At 39.2% G+C, this 18440-nt stretch overlaps 1 protein-coding gene across 3 annotated transcripts in view; it reads left to right on the forward strand.

Annotated features, from left to right (window-relative positions):
- The window catches only part of LOC134227805 (cilia- and flagella-associated protein 298-like), an 89959-nt gene extending 73871 nt beyond the window's left edge, over nucleotides 1-16088 (forward strand). For all 3 annotated transcript variants that reach the window (XM_062709485.1, XM_062709486.1, XM_062709483.1), the window contains one exon: nucleotides 11761-16088. In XM_062709485.1, the coding sequence (XP_062565469.1) occupies nucleotides 11761-11874 (114 nt within the window). In that variant the 3' untranslated portion in view covers nucleotides 11875-16088. The remainder of the gene's footprint in view (nucleotides 1-11760) is intronic.
- Nucleotides 16089-18440: the final 2352 nt, after the last annotated feature.

Below are 18440 nucleotides of genomic sequence, written 5' to 3' on the forward strand. Positions count from 1 at the left end.
TGATCTGCAGATCAACCCACGAACGGAAGGCTATTGGTATATGTTTGCATTTCAAGTAGTTCAAGTTGTTGTCATTAGCTCTGGGCAGTTATTGAAGAATAAACAAGATGTGAAACCTCATCATGATATATTAGCATTCCAAGTAGTTATTGTTGTCTTGTTGTTGTTGGTTCCAGGTAGTATACAAACTTCATTCATATCCCTAATATGAAGTTGTCTATTCTTTGGAAATGCAAAATGTAAATAAATTGGAACGATGCAACTTCACGCCGAGAACGTGAGGGAAAAAACGGACTAATATCGCAAAGATCATGTACCATATTAAAATTAGATTAAGGACACTCCTCACGGTATCCAAGTTTCAAAGTGCTCGCGTTTTCGGGGGCACACCAATTGATACGGAGGCGGCGCAAGGAGTGTCCTTAAAGACCCTCTAGATATTCGTGTAAGCCTAGAAGTCTTACTCCATAAATTTCAAGGATGACCATCAGCATATGCCATGAACGCATTTTATTCATGGACCCCAAAGGCATGTACCAAATTTAAAACAAGTTGATATATCTAGGTGTGGATCCTAGTGCCTTACTTCAGGGTTTTCTTGGATGACCATGAACATTTGAAATGGGTGCATTATATTCTACGTACCATAAAATGCATGTATAACTATTCAAATAGGCCGAAAGAACTCTGGTTACGCGTGAAGTTCTTGAGGATTGTTCAAGTGTTCTCTTGGATAGCCATGAACATATGTAATGAAAGCGGTATATTCTATGTACCACAGATATCTGGTTACGTGTGAAGATCCTGAGGCCTATTCTAGCATTTGCTTGGAAGACCATAAACATATGCTATGGACGTATTCTATTCTATGTACCACAAAGGGCATGTAACACTTTTGAAAAAATCTGAAAGATCTTTGGTTACGCGTGTAGATCTTAAGGCCTTTTCCAGGGTTTTCTTGGATGACCATGAACATATGCAATAAAGGCGTTCTATTTTATGTACCACAAAGGGCATGTACCACTTTTGAAAAAATCTGAAAGATCTTTGGTTACGCGTGTAGATCTTAAGGCCTTTTCCAGGGTTTTCTTGGATGACCATGAACATATGCAATAAATGCGTTCTATTCTATGTACCACAAAGGGCATGTAACACTTTTGAAAAAATATAAAAGATCTCTGGTTACGCGTGTAGACCTGAAGGCCTTTTCCAGGGTTTTCTTGGATGACCATGAACATATGCAATGAAGGCGCCAGAGGACTTATTCGAGAGATTTCTTCGATAGCGCAGAACATATGTAGTGATCACATTTGATTTCAAGATGCGCAAAGAGCATGTACCACTTTTGAGACAAGTTCATAGACCCATGGTTACGAGTTTAGACCTTAAGGCCTTACTCCAGAGATTTCTTGGATGACTCGGTACATATACTGTTATCGCATTCTATGCTAAGTACCACAAAGAGCATGTACCGTATTTGAATTTGTATTATAGGCCTTTGGTTACGCGAGTAGATCTTTGGGCTTTACTCCAGAGATTTCTCGGATGACTAAGACCTCATTTCAGGGATTTTTGCATTACCCGAAGCATATACTGTGAACACCTTCAATTCTAAGAAGCGCAAAGAGCTTGTAGCATATTTGAAACTGGTTGAATGGCCTTTGGTACGCGTGTAGCTGTAAACCTTGACAATGGGCAAAAAGTATATGAGTTTCTGTTTCCAAAACTGTCAAAATTATCCAAATCGGTTGAAAATTGTTGAAATCAGAGTGTAAAATAATCGAAAATTTTTAGTGAAGTCCATTTTTCTTCATTTGTCAGTTCACTTCCGACACATTCATAGTCGGCTCTGGACAGTCAATATTCAGTTGAATATTAGTCATTGAATATGTATGCACATTTTACAAATTGATAAATTATCTGAAATCTGAACACGTTTCAAATGAGTAAATTGATTTATCACACAGGACTGGATCCGATTTTCATCCGCGAGGCACTTTCAGCGGTTAACATCAACATAAACAACGATAATTATGTTTTTTTTCTGCACATAGTAAACACATTCAGTGACAGTCGAATGAATGAGCTCGTGGACTAGTCGTCTGACTATGTCATTCTATGTTTTGAATATTCATGCGATGTTTGTCAAAATTCGGACCGAAGTTGCTTCATGAAGATGAATATTTTAGGCTCTGGTTGAAATTATGAGAATATCAATTTATGGGAACACGGGTACCCTGTCGGCCATCCACGTGTGTTTTTTTTTTTGTTGGCTGCATAAGGATTAATCCAAGAATGGGTAAGCTGGATCAAACAGCGGGGCACAATGGATCACCTTCGAATTCAACAATTAAAATTGATTTTATTCAACACATTAGGTTACACACGGATAGACAGGTTTTTTGCCAGTGATTTTAATGAATAAAAAAAGATTTTTAGGTTTCTGATGAGAGCTGATGAGTTTACAATTTTTTAATAAACAAATTATTACCAGTAATTACTAAATAATCTGATTGCCGAGGAGTTATGGATTATCTCCCAAATTCAAGCCTGCATGGTGGGCCTGGCCGTTTTAATACTTGTGTCATATTTATGATATGCTGCAAATATTAATGCAGACAAGAAAATGTTCGGGAATACAACCGACATTTCCAGGATGCTTTTCAATACTGGCTGTGCATGTGCTAAGACAAGACAAGACAAGACAAGACAAGACAAGACAAGACAAGACAAGACAAATTATTACCAGTAATTAATGATTTGAGTGTATTACTTCTACGTGAAGTTAAACGATTTACAATGATATGCAAATGCTAATATCATCTTTCAAACTTAGACGTACATGTTCATGATAGAATTAGAGGCGAAAGTGTAGAATTGATAGTTTCGTTAGGATACGGCAGGCATGAAGAATGTTTTTTACAGAAGTCGATTTGAAAGCGAGTGGGGGGCAATATTTGTGATGGCACATATCGCATGACCTTCCTTCTGCCAAACTCCCATATGAAGAGGGAGGGAAGAATATCAGTGTGGAAGCTGATATATCTCCACTGGCAAAAGTAAGGTGGTTTGATTTGCTCATATGCCATCGCGTGCGGAAGAATTTTCTATCGACGAGTACTATCTCTAAATTTCTAATATGAAGATGATATTAGCATTTCCATATCATTGTAAATTATTTCCATTTCGCATTGATTTTTTTGGTATACGAACTATACCGTTCAGTATAAGCCGACCATCTTGACCCATATACAAGTTCACGTAAGATTGTCAAATTTTAGGACAAATTTATTCATTTCAAAACATTCAGCACAACATACACGTTTTATAGAAAGTGTTTCTTGCATAAGAAACATAGCTCTGTAAAATATTTTACCTTTGGTGGAAAAATGAAATTGTATCCTCAAATCGAGTAACAATATATTAGAACCAAATTATTTTTCCTACAGGGGCATAATCTCTGCATAAAAATGTATACGATGTTCAAGAACGGCACTGACCCATCTTACCCTGTGACCCATCCTGTACCCTGCACCATCTGATGCATATGGCACAATGATAACGTGGTTGGGAGTAAGCCTAATAGAGATAATAAACTATAGACAAATATTGCTGCAGCAATTCCCTTTGTTTTTATTCCTGTCGGGTATACAGTTATCAATACGTACCTTACCTATCTTCACCACCATAAAATTTTCGCCAATTACGACAGCAACAATCTTCCTCTATAGTGTTTTGCCTCTATTGATTTTCCAAAAAGATTATATTCTCTTCTATTGAATCATTAATCAATTCCAAATCACTTACCCAGCATTCCTACAATTCTTAGAAAGCGATTTCAATAATAGTAGCATGCATAATTACATTGGCTTGTCGAACACTGTCATCGTTGTCGTTGCCAAATTGGCAAACGAATATTCTGTCGGCGAGCGCCAATTATCGATACACTGCGGACGCCACGCCGGGATGCACCGGATACAAGCCAGACAACTCCAGCAAAAGCAACAACAATGAACGTTGCCACATTGATGCCAAAAATATCACGACAGCTTGTCCTGATGGGGCTCTCCCGATAGCAACGGAGCACTTCGTTCCGATTGTACGTAATTAAAATCGGGTAAGGTTTTACGATACCACCTAGACAGGTATATGTGTGATGTGTGCATTATGAATGGCACGGCTGGTGGCTCTAACCGACGATGATGTCTCAAGTGGATTCCCCGATGAGAAGCAGTACCACATTCTAATGAATTGATTGAAACCGGCAGTGTTAAGGGGTTTCCTGCAATAATTATAAATAGCATTAGTTTCTACATTGCGTATCCCATTTGAAATGCTACGGCAGCCGAATATTTAACAAAGTCGTGTTGGTTTTACATGTTGACAATCCATTTGTTTGAAACCCATATGAAAATAACCGCCTTTTAGTTAGTGGAACTTTTTCGGTTTCCGGCTTACCCGTGCGGTAAGATGCACGACTGCAAAGCAACACCATGCTGAAGGTGGCTGGGTCCGATTCCCGGTCCGGTGTAGGATATTTTCGGGTTGAAAATTGTATCGACTTCCCTGGACATATTTATATTTATAATCCTATAATAAGCGTTTACGCCAGATGTATTATTTGTGGTGGTTCAGGAATCTTCTTACAATGCTACAAGATCCAAAAACATTGTCTTTTGGATGCTATGGAAGTTATGAGATAGTTCCTGGATCTCTGAAGAGATTTCGGGACGACCGGAATTAAACACACGTCCTCCAGGTGCCACATATGCTTCAACTCCTCCGCCAAGTCGTGGTACTTCGTTTTCTTGTTGGAGAATGTTGTTTGGACATTATGGTCTAGCGGTACACCAATGTCGATGAGGATTACCCGCTTCATCCTTTTGTCGTAGAACACAATATCGGGCCAATTGGCACGAATGAGGACTTCCGTTATGATCTCGCGATATCAGTACAGCTTCACGAAACTATTTTTCAGAACCAAGTCAGGCACATATTTGTAGTAGACGACAAACTGGTTATCAAAGTTGTGTTTTGAAGCAAGCTGTTGGTGCACAACCCAAGTAACCAAAAGTTCCTTTAAGAGTACGTTTTTCGCTTAAGCAGCTCTGTGAAGCTGATTAAGCGAAAAACGCACTTCTTAAGGAATTTTTGTTTACTTGGGAATCTTGGCTACTTCGTTATGGCGACCGAGATAGGCTGAACACCCGGACACCTCTCCTAGTGAATTGCACTTCCTGTAGCGGTCCTCCACGCTTTCGTGCAATATATAGTGCCGATAGTTCTTCGTCGCAATTACCCGGTCCTGGGTGGCTACCATGAATCCTTCTGTTTCTGAGAAGAGTTCACCCCGCACCAGCCACGTATTCGACGCCGCTTTGTCGATATATTCCAGCTGCAGTTGATGGGGGTGCGTCCCATGCAACTCCTTCTGCTTCCACGATGGGATCATCTCGTCGACAGATTTGATGTCACAATTCAGCTGATAGTCCTCCTGCGCCAGATGCAGGGCACAAAAATCTGGGAAACACATAGTATCTGTATATCGGTGATGCCGCTTCCTCCTACTGTACGTGGTAGGGTGACTCTCTCAATGAACGATTTTGGATGGCGCATGCGATCCTTTGTGAACGCCACTCGTACTGCTCGTTCTAACGCCTCCAAGTCAGTCTTGGTTTACTTCACCACCCCGAAACTATACGTCAGCAAGGGCACGCCAAACGTATTTATCGCCTTCATTTTGTTGCCGGCCGACAAGGTGCTCTTCAAAATACCGTTGACACGATGCAAGAACTTTTCCTGCAGCTACTTCTTGATCATCGTGTGGCGAATTCCCTACAGTTGCAGGAAACCTAGGAACTTGTACGTTTCGCCTTCAACCATGTTTCGATTTTCTTCTTGTTCGTTGACGCGTAAACTATCGGCATCCACCAGGTGACCCCTGCTTAGATGTATGGATCGACATCGATTCCAAACTCCATCCGGATGTCGTTGCTAAATACTGTTACAAGCTTCAGAAATTGGTGCAGCTTCTCCACAGATTCCGCAAACAGCTTCAAGTCGCCCATAAAGAGGGTGTGGGTAATGTTTGTACTCCTTTCCCCACTCTTCAAATGATGCCATAGTTGTGTTGGTTGAATGCTCTGCTAAGAGGTTTCATGGCAAGACAAAACCATAGACTAATCAGTGGAAATCTGTGAACCTTACTCACAAACGAGAAGTAGGCAATGCCAAATACTCGCGAACATTTGTTTTGCCTTTTTCTTGCTTACCTACTACTCGAAAAGAGAGAAAACAAAAAGAAAACGAACCCCGAAAAATGTTCGTGAAGCTTGCAAAATGTCATAAAACTACCCCCAATGTGATCTGCTTACGCTATTAGCACTGAGATGGCAACCAAAGACATATCCTGTCGTGGTGGTATCACATGTTGACTATTTTTGTTTGGCGCCGCGTCACATTTCTGGCATTGATGCACTTTTGACTTTTGACTAGTTTTATTCGCTAATTGTCTAATACATGCATTTATATCTTGGACTAGGTGTTCCGTGTTTTCTTAACAGTATCATCCTTATTTGCTATGTTACATTTTTAGTTAATTAGCCTTGGGCTGAAAGTCTCTGACACAAAAAAAATAAAATTTAGTTATTATTAATACATTTCAATTGCCTCTGGCAGTTAGGATTTTTCCTCTGGTTACATCGAACCATGTAGGAATTACAATGTTTTCAACTTAAACTATACTATAGGACTAGATATAGACTATAGACTATAGGATACAAAGGAGCTAATCGTTGTAATACAAGATGGCAACGATTTTTGTCTAAAATAAGAAATTATTTTGTTGGACATTTGTTGCAATGTCTCAATAATAGAAATTCTATGAAGTTCATTGGTACTATACCACGGAGGCAACTTCAGAATCATTTTCAAAATTTTATTTTGAATCCTCTGGAGTTCCTTCTTTCTGGTATTGCAGCAACTAATCCATATTGGCGCAGCCTACAACATGGCTGGTCTAAAAATTTGTTTATAAATCAAAAGTTAAGACAAAGTTTTGATTTTCTGTTTATAAGTGGATATAGACACTTAATACATTTGTTACATTTGGCTTGAAGGCCTTCAATGTGATTTTTAAAAGATAATTTTTGATCTAGCAGAAGTCCTAAATATTTGGTTTCGCTAAACCAATTAATTGGAACCCCATTCATAGTGACAATATGTCTGCTAGAATGTTTCAAATAAGAAGCTCTCGGCTTATGTGGTAAAATTATAAGCTGAGTGGATAAAATATCCAAACTTTTTTGCAAACTGATTGGGCGATAACTAAAAGCCTCAGCTGGATTTTTTCCGGCTTTAAAATTTGAACAACTTTGGCGTTTTTCCATTTATCTGGAAAGTATGCCAATTGAAAACATTTGTTAAATAAATTAACCAAAAAGGATAAAGAGCTCCCAGGAAGTTTTTTGATAAGTATGTAGATAATACCATCATCACCCGGGGCTTTCATATTTTTAAATTTTCTATTAATAGATCTCACTTCATCCAAGTTAATTCCCAACGAAGGGTCAAAAACATTCTCTTGGTTGAGAATGTCTTCGAAGCTCCGTGTAACCTGATCCTCAATTGGGCTAGTGAGACCTTGACTAAAATTATGGGCACTCTCGAACTGCTGAGCAAGTTTTTGAGCCTTTTCGCCATTTGTTAATAAAATTTTATTCCCCTTTTTATTGGCAATTGGCGAATTGGCTCTTGTGTTTTTTTTTTTAAGAATTTTCGTTAATTTCCAAAAGGGTTTCGAACTGAAATCCATCTTCGAGACATTATTCTCAAAGTTGGTATTTCTCAGAATAGCGAAACGTTTTTTAATTTCATTTTGCAAATCTCGCCGAATCACTTCCAACGCGGCATCACGAGTTCTTTGGTATTGCCTTCGCCTCACATTTTTAAGACGGATCAGTAGCTGAAGATCGTCGTCAATAATAATGGAGTTGAATTTAATTTCACATTTAGGAATTGCAATGAATCTGGCCGAGAGCATTATCAATATCACTTTTGGTATTCCCGTAACACGGTAGATCACTTTGACGTAGTGTGTTGCGGTGTAAGATCTACCAAACAGAGCCCTAGCTTAATCTATTTTTCTAGCTAGGGCAATAAGTTGTGGTAATTAAGGATTCATCGTATTTAGTCCCCGCTACCAACAGCAGTCTCAGAAATAAAACATAATTAATGTTACCTTGCAGACAGTTGAAAGACTCGAATTCCTCTGGTTTGAGGCTAAACTGTATGCAGCGGAAACAACTTTTCAAGCAATTAGTTAAAAAAAAACCTCGGTACCGTCCCTAGGCTGAACTGACTGCTGGAAAAATCGAGTTAGGGGTTTAAATACGTACTTACTCTTCTTGAACTGGTGAACAATTGTAGTGAGAGGAACACACGGAAGTTCTTATTACTGAACAAATTCTCTTGCTTGAAATGGTCTTGTAGACAGAGCTAAATCCTGGGTTTTAAGAGTTTTACTGGTGATATTCTAGAAGCAAGACAAGGATGTGGCTAGGGCTCCGATGCATGGCCAAAAACAGTATCACTGTTCTGTTTTCTCAAGAAAGGATTGATTTCCTATTGATAAGGGGCGCGCCTTCAATGGGATTGCTCTTTGTGAAGGGTCTAAATAGCGGGACCTTGTCATGGTGCTCTTGAGAAAACAAAACAACAACTGTATCGAAACCGATACTGCATTGCTTATCAATAGTAATTCGACATGCATTTTAACACTAAAGTTACGGGTAACGATACAATAGATCTATTAACAGGTCGCAGTGGCACACCCGAACAGGAAAAAAAAATTACTTTTGGTATCGAGAGGAATATCAACATCAAAATTCCTATCGATATACGTTTTATATAAATCGCAATCAGCTCTATGATAATTAAAAATAGAGCTGATTGGATTATTAATGGCTTCTTGTGAGATTTCAAACGTCACAGGAAGGTGATCAGAGTCAAAGTCAGCATGAGTTACAGCTGACTTGAATCCGTTAAAACTAAATCAATTGTAGAAGGATTTCGACTGGAAGAAAAACAAGTTGGTCCATTGGGATATTGAATAGTATAATATCCCGCAGAACAATCTTCAAATAAAATTTTACCATTGGAATTGCTTTGAGCATTATTCCATGAACGGTGTTTGGCATTGAAGTCACCAATTATGAAAAATTTGGATTTGTTGCAAGTCAGAATTTGAAGATCAGCTCTCAACAAATTTATTTGCTGCCTATTGCATTGGAAAAAAAAAGCAAGTAGGGCAAAAGACCCAATAGTGGAGGAACTAAGTACACTCTCACACTATTCATACGCTTAGTATCAACTGATATGCAATTTCGCTTACCGGTAGCATGTATTTGAAAGATTTCCTCATCCTCTTCGCATGGAAACTGCTTGTACCGTCTTAAAATTCGCCACCGTACTCTAAAATTGGACCTCCAATTAATTCTACTCTGTTCTAATAGTTGCGTTATTTTTTAACTCGTGTTCCTATAGTTGCAAATCCCATTGTTTTCATACGGGACCCACAACTATAGGAACACTACCGCAATTATAGGAGTAAAGAGCATGAAATAATAAATAAATGTGCAGATACTTTACCGATTTTCACCTAATTCCCGCACTTTTTTTTCGTTGCACAGTGTTATGACGTGTCACAAAATCGATATGAAGTGCGGGTTGCTGCGTTAAATTCGTAGATTGTGCGTATAGCACACTACCACAACTATAGGTACACCCACAACTATAGGAACAGTGACCCTAGGCAGCAATAAAAGAGAATTGTCTAAAATTTGTTTCAACAGAAACTCCCAACGTTTCGAAAACTTTGTTTTCAAATGAAGAATATAATTTATGTTTGATACATCTCTAGACCAACATTTGAAAAGGATGTAACAACCAAAATTGATTCCTTCTGATTCGTCGTCCACATATATGGCTATGTATGTAGACGCAGAATCAGAAGAAATAAATTTTGGCTGTTACGCCCTTTTCAAATGTTGGTCTAGATCTGTTAATGACAATGGCGACTCCACCACAGGCGCTGTCAAAAAGATCATTTCGGTAAATAAAATAATTTGGATCTCTTTTGATGAAGAGTCCAGGTTTTAAATATGTTTCAGTTCTAATGGCAATGTGCGTGCACATTATGAACTGATAGGATGTTGAAAAATTCATCTTCCTTACCCTTCAAAGAGCAGGCATTCCAATTTAAAATTCTCAGAAAAATATTTGGATCCATTATAACGGAATCCAATAACATTTGCTTTGAACATTGCATCAATCATGTGATGCAATTGCTCAGTTAGAAAATCAAAAGCAGACATGCATGCTTTCTGAATCGTCAGAACGACCGTTGTTATTGGAAGCAGACATATGCTTTCTGAATCGTTATTTTCCGTCGAAGAATATGGTATGTTTAAAAAAATTTAAATTCGACGAACTGTTCGTTACCCGCTGTGAGATAGGAGCAACATTTATTCGTTGATTGTGGTGGGTATGAATTGTTCGACAGGCAAATAATTGCGGATTTTGTTAAAGTGAACTAAATAAAATTCTTGAGAAATACCCCTCTGGGAAGTATCAGAGCAGGATTACTTGATTACTTACTAACAATTACTTGCGAAAACCTGAGTAATTTCAATTTTAATCTCATCAAGTGATTTATCATCACTGGGGATACCTTTCAAGATGACTTTGAACAATCGCTCGGTTTTGTCGTCGTACGTGAAGAAAAGTTCAAAAAAAGGCATCGTCAAAGGATCCCGGCAAAACGCGGCAGTCGCCCTTCCTGGAAATCTGGAATGAAACCTTGATCCCCTGAAGGTTACTCAAAATCTCATTCCTAAAGCCAGAAAACTCGGCAACAGATACTACAAATGGCAGAATCCTTTGCTTCTTCGCATGGATCGAATCATCTGGGCTTGAGGTAGATTCGATATGCTCAATTTCGTCATGAATAAAATCGAACTGATTGCTCTGTGGTAACGGATGAAAGAAATGCTACTCTCATACAATGGTCCAGGCTTGTACCACCCACGAATTTGTGCGAAATGTTCAATCCAGTTCAAATGTTCAATTCAACCCATCCAACCGTTTTTGAGGTATGGATACGAACACAGACCAACTCATTTATATATATATATATAGATATTGGAATTTGGCATGGGAAGTATACAACGCGCATTCTCGATTGCTATGCAAGACAAAGTCTGCTGGGTCAACAACAATACAACTATACAATCTAGTGAAATGTTTTGCCTTTCTCGTACGCATTTCTGATAAGTGTCCAGAGACCCATAGTGTTATATACGACCAATCCACTCGGCTTGACGAACTGAGGTGATGTCTGTATGTATGAATGTATATGTGTATGTGTACAAATTTTGAAGACACACTTTTTGGAACGTATCATTGTCCAAGTGACTCTCGGGGAAGCATGTCCCATTGTTTGCTATTCAGAACTGGCCAGATCGGACTATGAGATCAGAAGTTATGGCCAAAATACTATTTTTCAGGCCAGTTCACGCTCAAACATATTCATTTATATTGTTTTAGTATTGTTTGCATTTTTTGGCACCAACACCGCTAGTTGGAATTATCAGGGTTTTTTTTATCATATTACTGAAAATAACTTCAATCTGCTCCGTTATTTATCATCAATGAGCCAAGAAATTGTATAAACTCGTTCAATCTATTCTCTTCTACTTTCAGAAACTTGAGCAAGACGATGACGACCAGTATCTCAACTCCTCCTGGTCCGATAGCCGCAGTTTGAAACGCCAAGTGCACGGGTTAGATGACGTTAAGTTTAGATTTACTAAGTAAGGGAAAGCTTTTCTTATGAGTATCACAAGACAGCAAACACAACAAAAAAGCAACCGAGATATTTTCAGTGTCCAGCATGCGCAATAATTCGAACGAATGGAAGAAAAATAGCTGCGAATTGTAAAACGTATTTTTAACGATCGATTGGAACGAAGGCTCATTTTAAGAGAATATTCTAATCTACTACTCAAGCAGCAACCAAAAATAAGTATGCACAAAGGGTACAGACCAGTAGGAACTATTTAGCAAAACACTTTTAAAGAAAATCAGTTGTCGCGTAGCCAGGACGAGGTTCATTTGAGCATTTAGCGAACTTAAAAGTATAGGGGCTAGATGAAGAAGTACGTTGTGAAGACGAAATAATTCAATTTATCATCTTTTACATTTGCTTCGTGTATTCAAATAAATCAAACTAATTGAAGCTTTTATTCAAACTGCAATTTTCTGGAATCATCTGTGGGTAAAGATAAACCATTTGAACCGATATAGGCACCAGGAAACCATAGTCGAATATATTCGATCATGCACAAACCTATTTGTAATAACTACTTTTTCACATATTTGAACAACAAGGAAATCTACATACAAAAATTCAAAACTGTTTTTATACAGTTTCAACCACTTGATGGCATAAAATCTAAGGTGTTATATAAAAGACTGGCGACACTACCATATTTAATTAAGCAACACTCAACAGGCCAGATGTTGCAAAAGAGCATATTTTTGCCATGATTTTTTTAATGGAAGGTGAAAAACTGTCAGTCTTTTATGTATAACGTCTGGCTATAAATACAATAACAGAAACCCACCAAGTACAACTCTGTCCATGGAACGTTTTTCATGTATTCAATCCAAAGAGCTCAACTCTAGAAATTATTTGTAAGTTTTCTACTCCGGGGTGAATCCAGAAATGCTCACGTTTGAAACAACAGTAAAGGATTTTTAACGTTATTGTTTTCATTCGATTCAAAAGATAGACATGTTCTTGAAGATGCGGATTGCAAAAGTACTTGAAGTGTATTCAAAGAATGACGCTTCATCGATAGACTCTGACAGTTCTGAAACCAGACTAGAATAGGCAAGCCAAGAGGTTTGAACAAATTTTACAATTTTTACAGTGCATTGTCATGAAACAGCAGTTTAGACATAAGTCAACGTTTCGTATTTTAACCCAAGTTCTCGCGATATATGCTTGTTCTAGTTATTTGCTTCATGGAGTACTGGAGACATTGCGTAAGGAATATTACAAATATTACAAAGGGAACACGGACAAACAAAATCAAAAGCTCATCTTGGATTCTACCCCCATGTTGGACGCATCACAACATCATACATTATTCATCTCAGAAAGCAGAAACGTGCTATGTAGCCTCTGATGCTTAGAAGGGCTGGATGGACCATTTTGTTACACATTGGCTCTTTTCATTGAAATGAAAACAAAAAATCAGCTTTTCCAAGACTAGTCTTACTAGACTAGACTAAGGAGTTTGAATGTCTTTTTCTCCAATTTTGATCCGATTTGACTATATTTTCAGGATATTTCCTGTCCATCATCTCAGTATGAGATACTGAATATGTAACATTTTTGGCCAAAATGAGATTTTCATATATTCTGAATGTTCGTCCAAAAATACGTATTCTGGCAAAAAATACGATAGTTGGTGTTGAGTTTTGCCTAAAACTGTTAATCTGTATCGTAGAAATTGAAAGATTCGGTGCCAATTTGTTGAAAAGCAGTTTTTTCTGTTGTTTACTAGAAAATGTAGAAAATGGATTAATGCAGTTTTTCAAACGCATGATTATTTTAGATGGTGTTGTTCTTATTTAGTTCTTGTCATCCCTCCGACAGAAATGCGGATTTGTCAGTATCCGTGTACACATTTCACTACAGTGTTCTGCTGCTCATTGCAGTAGAGAGCCAGGATCCTTCCCTACTTTAAACTTGCGTCATTCAGATCAATCCTTGACTATTTGTACAAAACTGCTCTGCCGTCGTAAACATACCTTGCATCAAAAAAAATGTTCGTACTGTGATGGCTCGGATACAAAACCATTCATAAATCAAATTTGATATACTAAAACAATCGTCATATTCGTTTCAGGAAAAAGTACGATGTATGGTTATGTTTTTTCAGTGATCAATTCAACAAGCAAACAGTCCATTCTTTTCATTAAGCTCATTAGCAGAAAAACAAAATTAACACAGAAAAATTGTCCATACACAGCTCAAAACATTGTTTAGTCCAAAACTTTATATTATCCATTTACTCCATCGTTTAAAAAGTGTCTACGTGCATTTTTGCGACGTTTATTCTTGTCAGTTTGAGGCTAGGTAGTCATAAACTGCTTCTGCATCATACGGGAGAGGTCGTGGGTTCAATCCCAGGTCCGTTTCATTCTCCTACTTTCTCATGTTCTAGCAATCGCTAGAACTGGAAATGGACTTCCATACCATTTTCATTTCTATCATATACCTCTGAATTGAGTTACTGAAAACAGTAACTGCTAGAATTTTAAATGAACATGCTATTAGAAATTCCATCAATTGCTTTCTCCTATCTATCACTTTGGCAACTCTCTAAGCAAGACCGATTCGACGGAACTGTCTAGCCACTTTGTCCTCGAGCTAGTTTGACCTCAGTATCAAATAGATAGAAATTTACCACAATCAAGCTTCACCGAATAGTAAGAGTTATGAAAAGGTACATTGAAAGTTTTAGTACAGTCAGTGCGATAAAACTACTCTGTTATCACACTGCTCAGACGAGTGGACTTCATCTCATTATTGTACCGAAAGGCTAACAAGACGTCGTCAAGGTATGATGAAATATATGTGTTCGGAAGACTGCGTAGTAGACGTAAGCCTCGTAAGCCTACATTCAAAAAGCTCAGAGGCCTTATTTCGAGAGGCTCGGATGCCCACGTTTGACAAAACTCCTCAAACTCGCTAGAGTTAAATACAATCATCATCAGCAAAATTATCGTTCACATCCTCACGAATGAGGGGAATAGTAAATAAAGCAGAGGCACAAGCAAACCGAGTGAGGAAGAGCGAAGCAAATACACATGCGAGTGTGGCGTCGGGTGGAAGAGCACTCATTAAGCCTCCAGAGCGACACGTTGTATGTGACGAAATTCGTAGAGGCTTTTTTGAGTGTAAGTGAGAGTGAGTAACGCATCACAAGATAAAGATGAACGTCAAATTCGCTCTTGCTTTGCGACGCACATGCTCGGGTTTGATGATGCTCATTGTTGTGAGTTTTGATGCTAATATCTGCTCCTAAAAAAACCCTGACTCTTGCTCATTTTCTATTCGGCGAGTAGTTTATGACAAGCCTGCTGATGCCTTTTTTCAAGTGGGTTAGATGGAAGCCTCCTTTCAAGTGGCTCAAAAAGGCTTGAAAGACTCCTTTATAGAGACTTGTGAGGATCTTTTCAAGAGGCTCGTAAGCTTCATTTCAAGAATCTCGTAAACCTTCTTTCAAGAGACTCAGAAGTCCTTTTTCCAATGAGCTAGAAGCCTCCTTTCAAAAAGCTCGGAAGCCTTTTTAAGAGGCTCGGAAGCCTCCTTTCAAATGATTTGGATGGAAGCCTTCTTTCAAGTGTCAAGGAAGCTTCCTTTCAAGAGAAATATAAGTTTCCTTAAAAGAGGCAAGAAGCTTGAAGCCTACCTTTAAGAGGCTTGGAAGCGTATTTTCAAAATGCTCCGTTTTAGTGACTCGAAAGTCGCCATTCAAGAGGCTGGCAAGCGTACTTTCCAGAGGCTCAGAAGGCGTCCTTCTAAGGGACTTGAAAATCCCTCATTCAAGAGGCTAGTAAGCCTCCCTTCAAGCAGCTCGGGAGTTTTTTTTGCAAGGGGTATGGAAACCTTCTTTCAAGAGGCCTCGGAGGCCTCCTTTCAAGAGTCCTCGGAAGCCTCCTTTCAAGAGGCCTCGGAAGCCTCCTTTCAAAAGGCACCTCGGGAGCCTCCTTTCAAGAGGCCTCGGAAGCCTCCTTTCAAGAGGCCTCGGAAGCCTCCTTTCAAGAGGCCTCGGAAGCCTCCTTTCAAGAGGCCTCGGAAGCCTCCTTTCAAGAGGCCTCGGAAGCCTCCTTTCAAGAGGTCTCGGAAGCCTCCTTTCAAGAGGCCTCGGAAGCCTTTTTTCAAGAGGCCTCGGAAGCCTCCTTTCAAGAGGCCTCGGAAGCCTCCTTTCAAGAGGCCTCGGAAGCCTCCTTTCAAGAGGCCTCAGGCTTCCTTTCAAGAGGCCTCAGGCCTCCTTTCAAGAGGCCTCAGAAGCCTCCTTTCAAGAGGATTCAGGCCTCCTTTCAAGAGGACTCAGAAGCCTCCTTTCAAGAGGCCTCAGGCTTCCTTTCAAGAGGCCTCGAAAGCCTCCTTTCAAGAGGCATCAGAGCCTCCTTTCAAGAGGCCTTGGAAGCCTCCTTTCAAAGGCCTCAGGCCTCTTTTCAAGAGACCTCGGAAGCCTCCTTTCAAGAGGCCTCGGCCTCCTTTCAAGAGGCCTCGGAAGCCTCCTTTCAAGAGGCCTCGGAAGCCTCCTTTCAAGAGGCCTCGGAAGCCTCCTTTCAAGAGGCCTCGGAAGCCTCCTTTCAAGAGGCCTCGGAAGCCTCCTTTCAAGAGGCATCGGAAGCCTGCTTTCAAGAGTCCTCGGAAGCCTGCTTTCAAGAGTCCTCGGAAGCCTTCTTTCAAGAAGCCTCAAACCTCCTTCCAAGGGGCTCGGAAGCCTCCTTTAAAGTGGCCTCGGAAGCCTCCTTTCAAGAGGCCTCGGAAGCCTCCTTTCAAGAGGCCGCGGAAGTTTCCTATCAAGAGGCCTCGGAAGTCTCCTTTCAAGATGCTTCGGAAACCTCCTCTGAAGATGCTTCGGAAAGGCTCGGAAGCCTCCTTTCAGTGGGCTCGGAATTTTTCTTTCTAGTGGCTTGGAAGACTATTTCCAAGAGGGATGAAGGCGTCCTTTCAAGATGCTCATCAGAAGCCTCCTTTTAGGTGTATCGAAAGTCACTTTTCACAATGCTCAAAAACTTCCCTTCAAGAGGCTCGGAAGCTTCTTTCCTCCAATAGTCATGAAAAACCTGTAGGAAGCTTGATGTATAAACTTAATATGAATTGGAAAGTTTCACGGAATAATGAAAGTTTTAGCCAAGCCATACAACCCATTCATTTTTAGACCCATTTTACATATATCTCATGAGATACGCTTATTTTCATCACCTCTTGATGAGAAACTCGTAATGAGTTGAAATCAAAACCGAGCCTGTGACAAGCGCGGTGTCATCATCATCAATAGGCATAGCCCGCTGTCATCTACGAAAAGCAATATGAAAAAAATAGTGCCCGGGACATCCTGGGTACGTTCTGGCGATGGGCTAAACAATAGGACACGGTGTGTTTGTCCGAAGAGGCTTATTTTCAAAAAATCAGTATCTCTAAAACACTCACTACACGAAAGTATAGGTTTTCCACTTTTACGTAGGTGCATTTTTAAAATGTTCTATCGGGGGTCATTATTCCATACATTTTTGGGGATGTTAAATCGGCTATCATTTGAGATTTCTATGGAATTTGCACCAAAAATAGTGAAAAAAATAAAAATTGTTATAGATCCCCCGATAGAACATTTTAGTTTACCCACTATATGACAGAGGGGAGCGTATACTTTCACGTGGTTGGTGTTTCAGAGATACTGATTTTTGAAAAATAATGTTTCCCCATAGAGACACCGTGAGGATGTCAGTAGCCTGGTCCCAGTGATGAACTTAATTTTAAAATTAAAAAATCACTCAATAATTAAAAAAAAGTGGCCTGGTCAAAACGATCGTTGAGTTCATGGTCGATGGGAGTTTCATCAACGTTACGATTTCTTGTCCGTGTCATTAATTTTTAATATACTGGTGGTCGCTTTTTACGCGGTATGTTTTTGGTTGATTACGGCTCACGAATTCAATGAAACATTGAGTTGACCTCACGGAAACATCTACAAAAAATCTAAGTTTAATGAAAGTTGGGGGAATTGATGTATTCCGAAACTACTAGATGAAATCTATCCGAGTGAAAGGTGACTCTACTGTACTTAAAATTTCAAAGAAATACCAACTTGAAAAAATGACTGACGAATGTCAACCGTGATTAGTAAGTTACAATTATGCAAAACAAATTCGCTCCACCTGTTTAATACAAGAGTCCTGCATGTTCCAGTTCCCCATGAGTATTGTCTTCTTATAAATTTGCGATTATATAAATACCAACTGTTTAGGGCATCCGCTACAATTCACTATCATGAGATTTCGAACAAACAGTGTTGCTTACTTTAATAACTCAACAACGGTTACTGTATAATATATGTCGGATCGCTACAGTTACATTTTTCAATGTTTGCAAACCCCTTTTTTCAACAATCATAACATCATGGAGGTATTAAGAAAAGAAAAATAAACATAATAAATCAGAACTATGAATAGAGCTAGGCAAAACCAAAAACTAAAATCTAATAGCTTGGCTGATTATATAGAAATAAAGCGAGTTAAACAGATAACAAAATGCTGCAAATACATAACAAATGACTTAAAAAGCGATGATT

This window comes from Armigeres subalbatus, chromosome 3 (genome assembly GCF_024139115.2).
Source record: "Armigeres subalbatus isolate Guangzhou_Male chromosome 3, GZ_Asu_2, whole genome shotgun sequence".
NCBI classification, from domain to species: Eukaryota; Metazoa; Arthropoda; class Insecta; order Diptera; family Culicidae; genus Armigeres; species Armigeres subalbatus.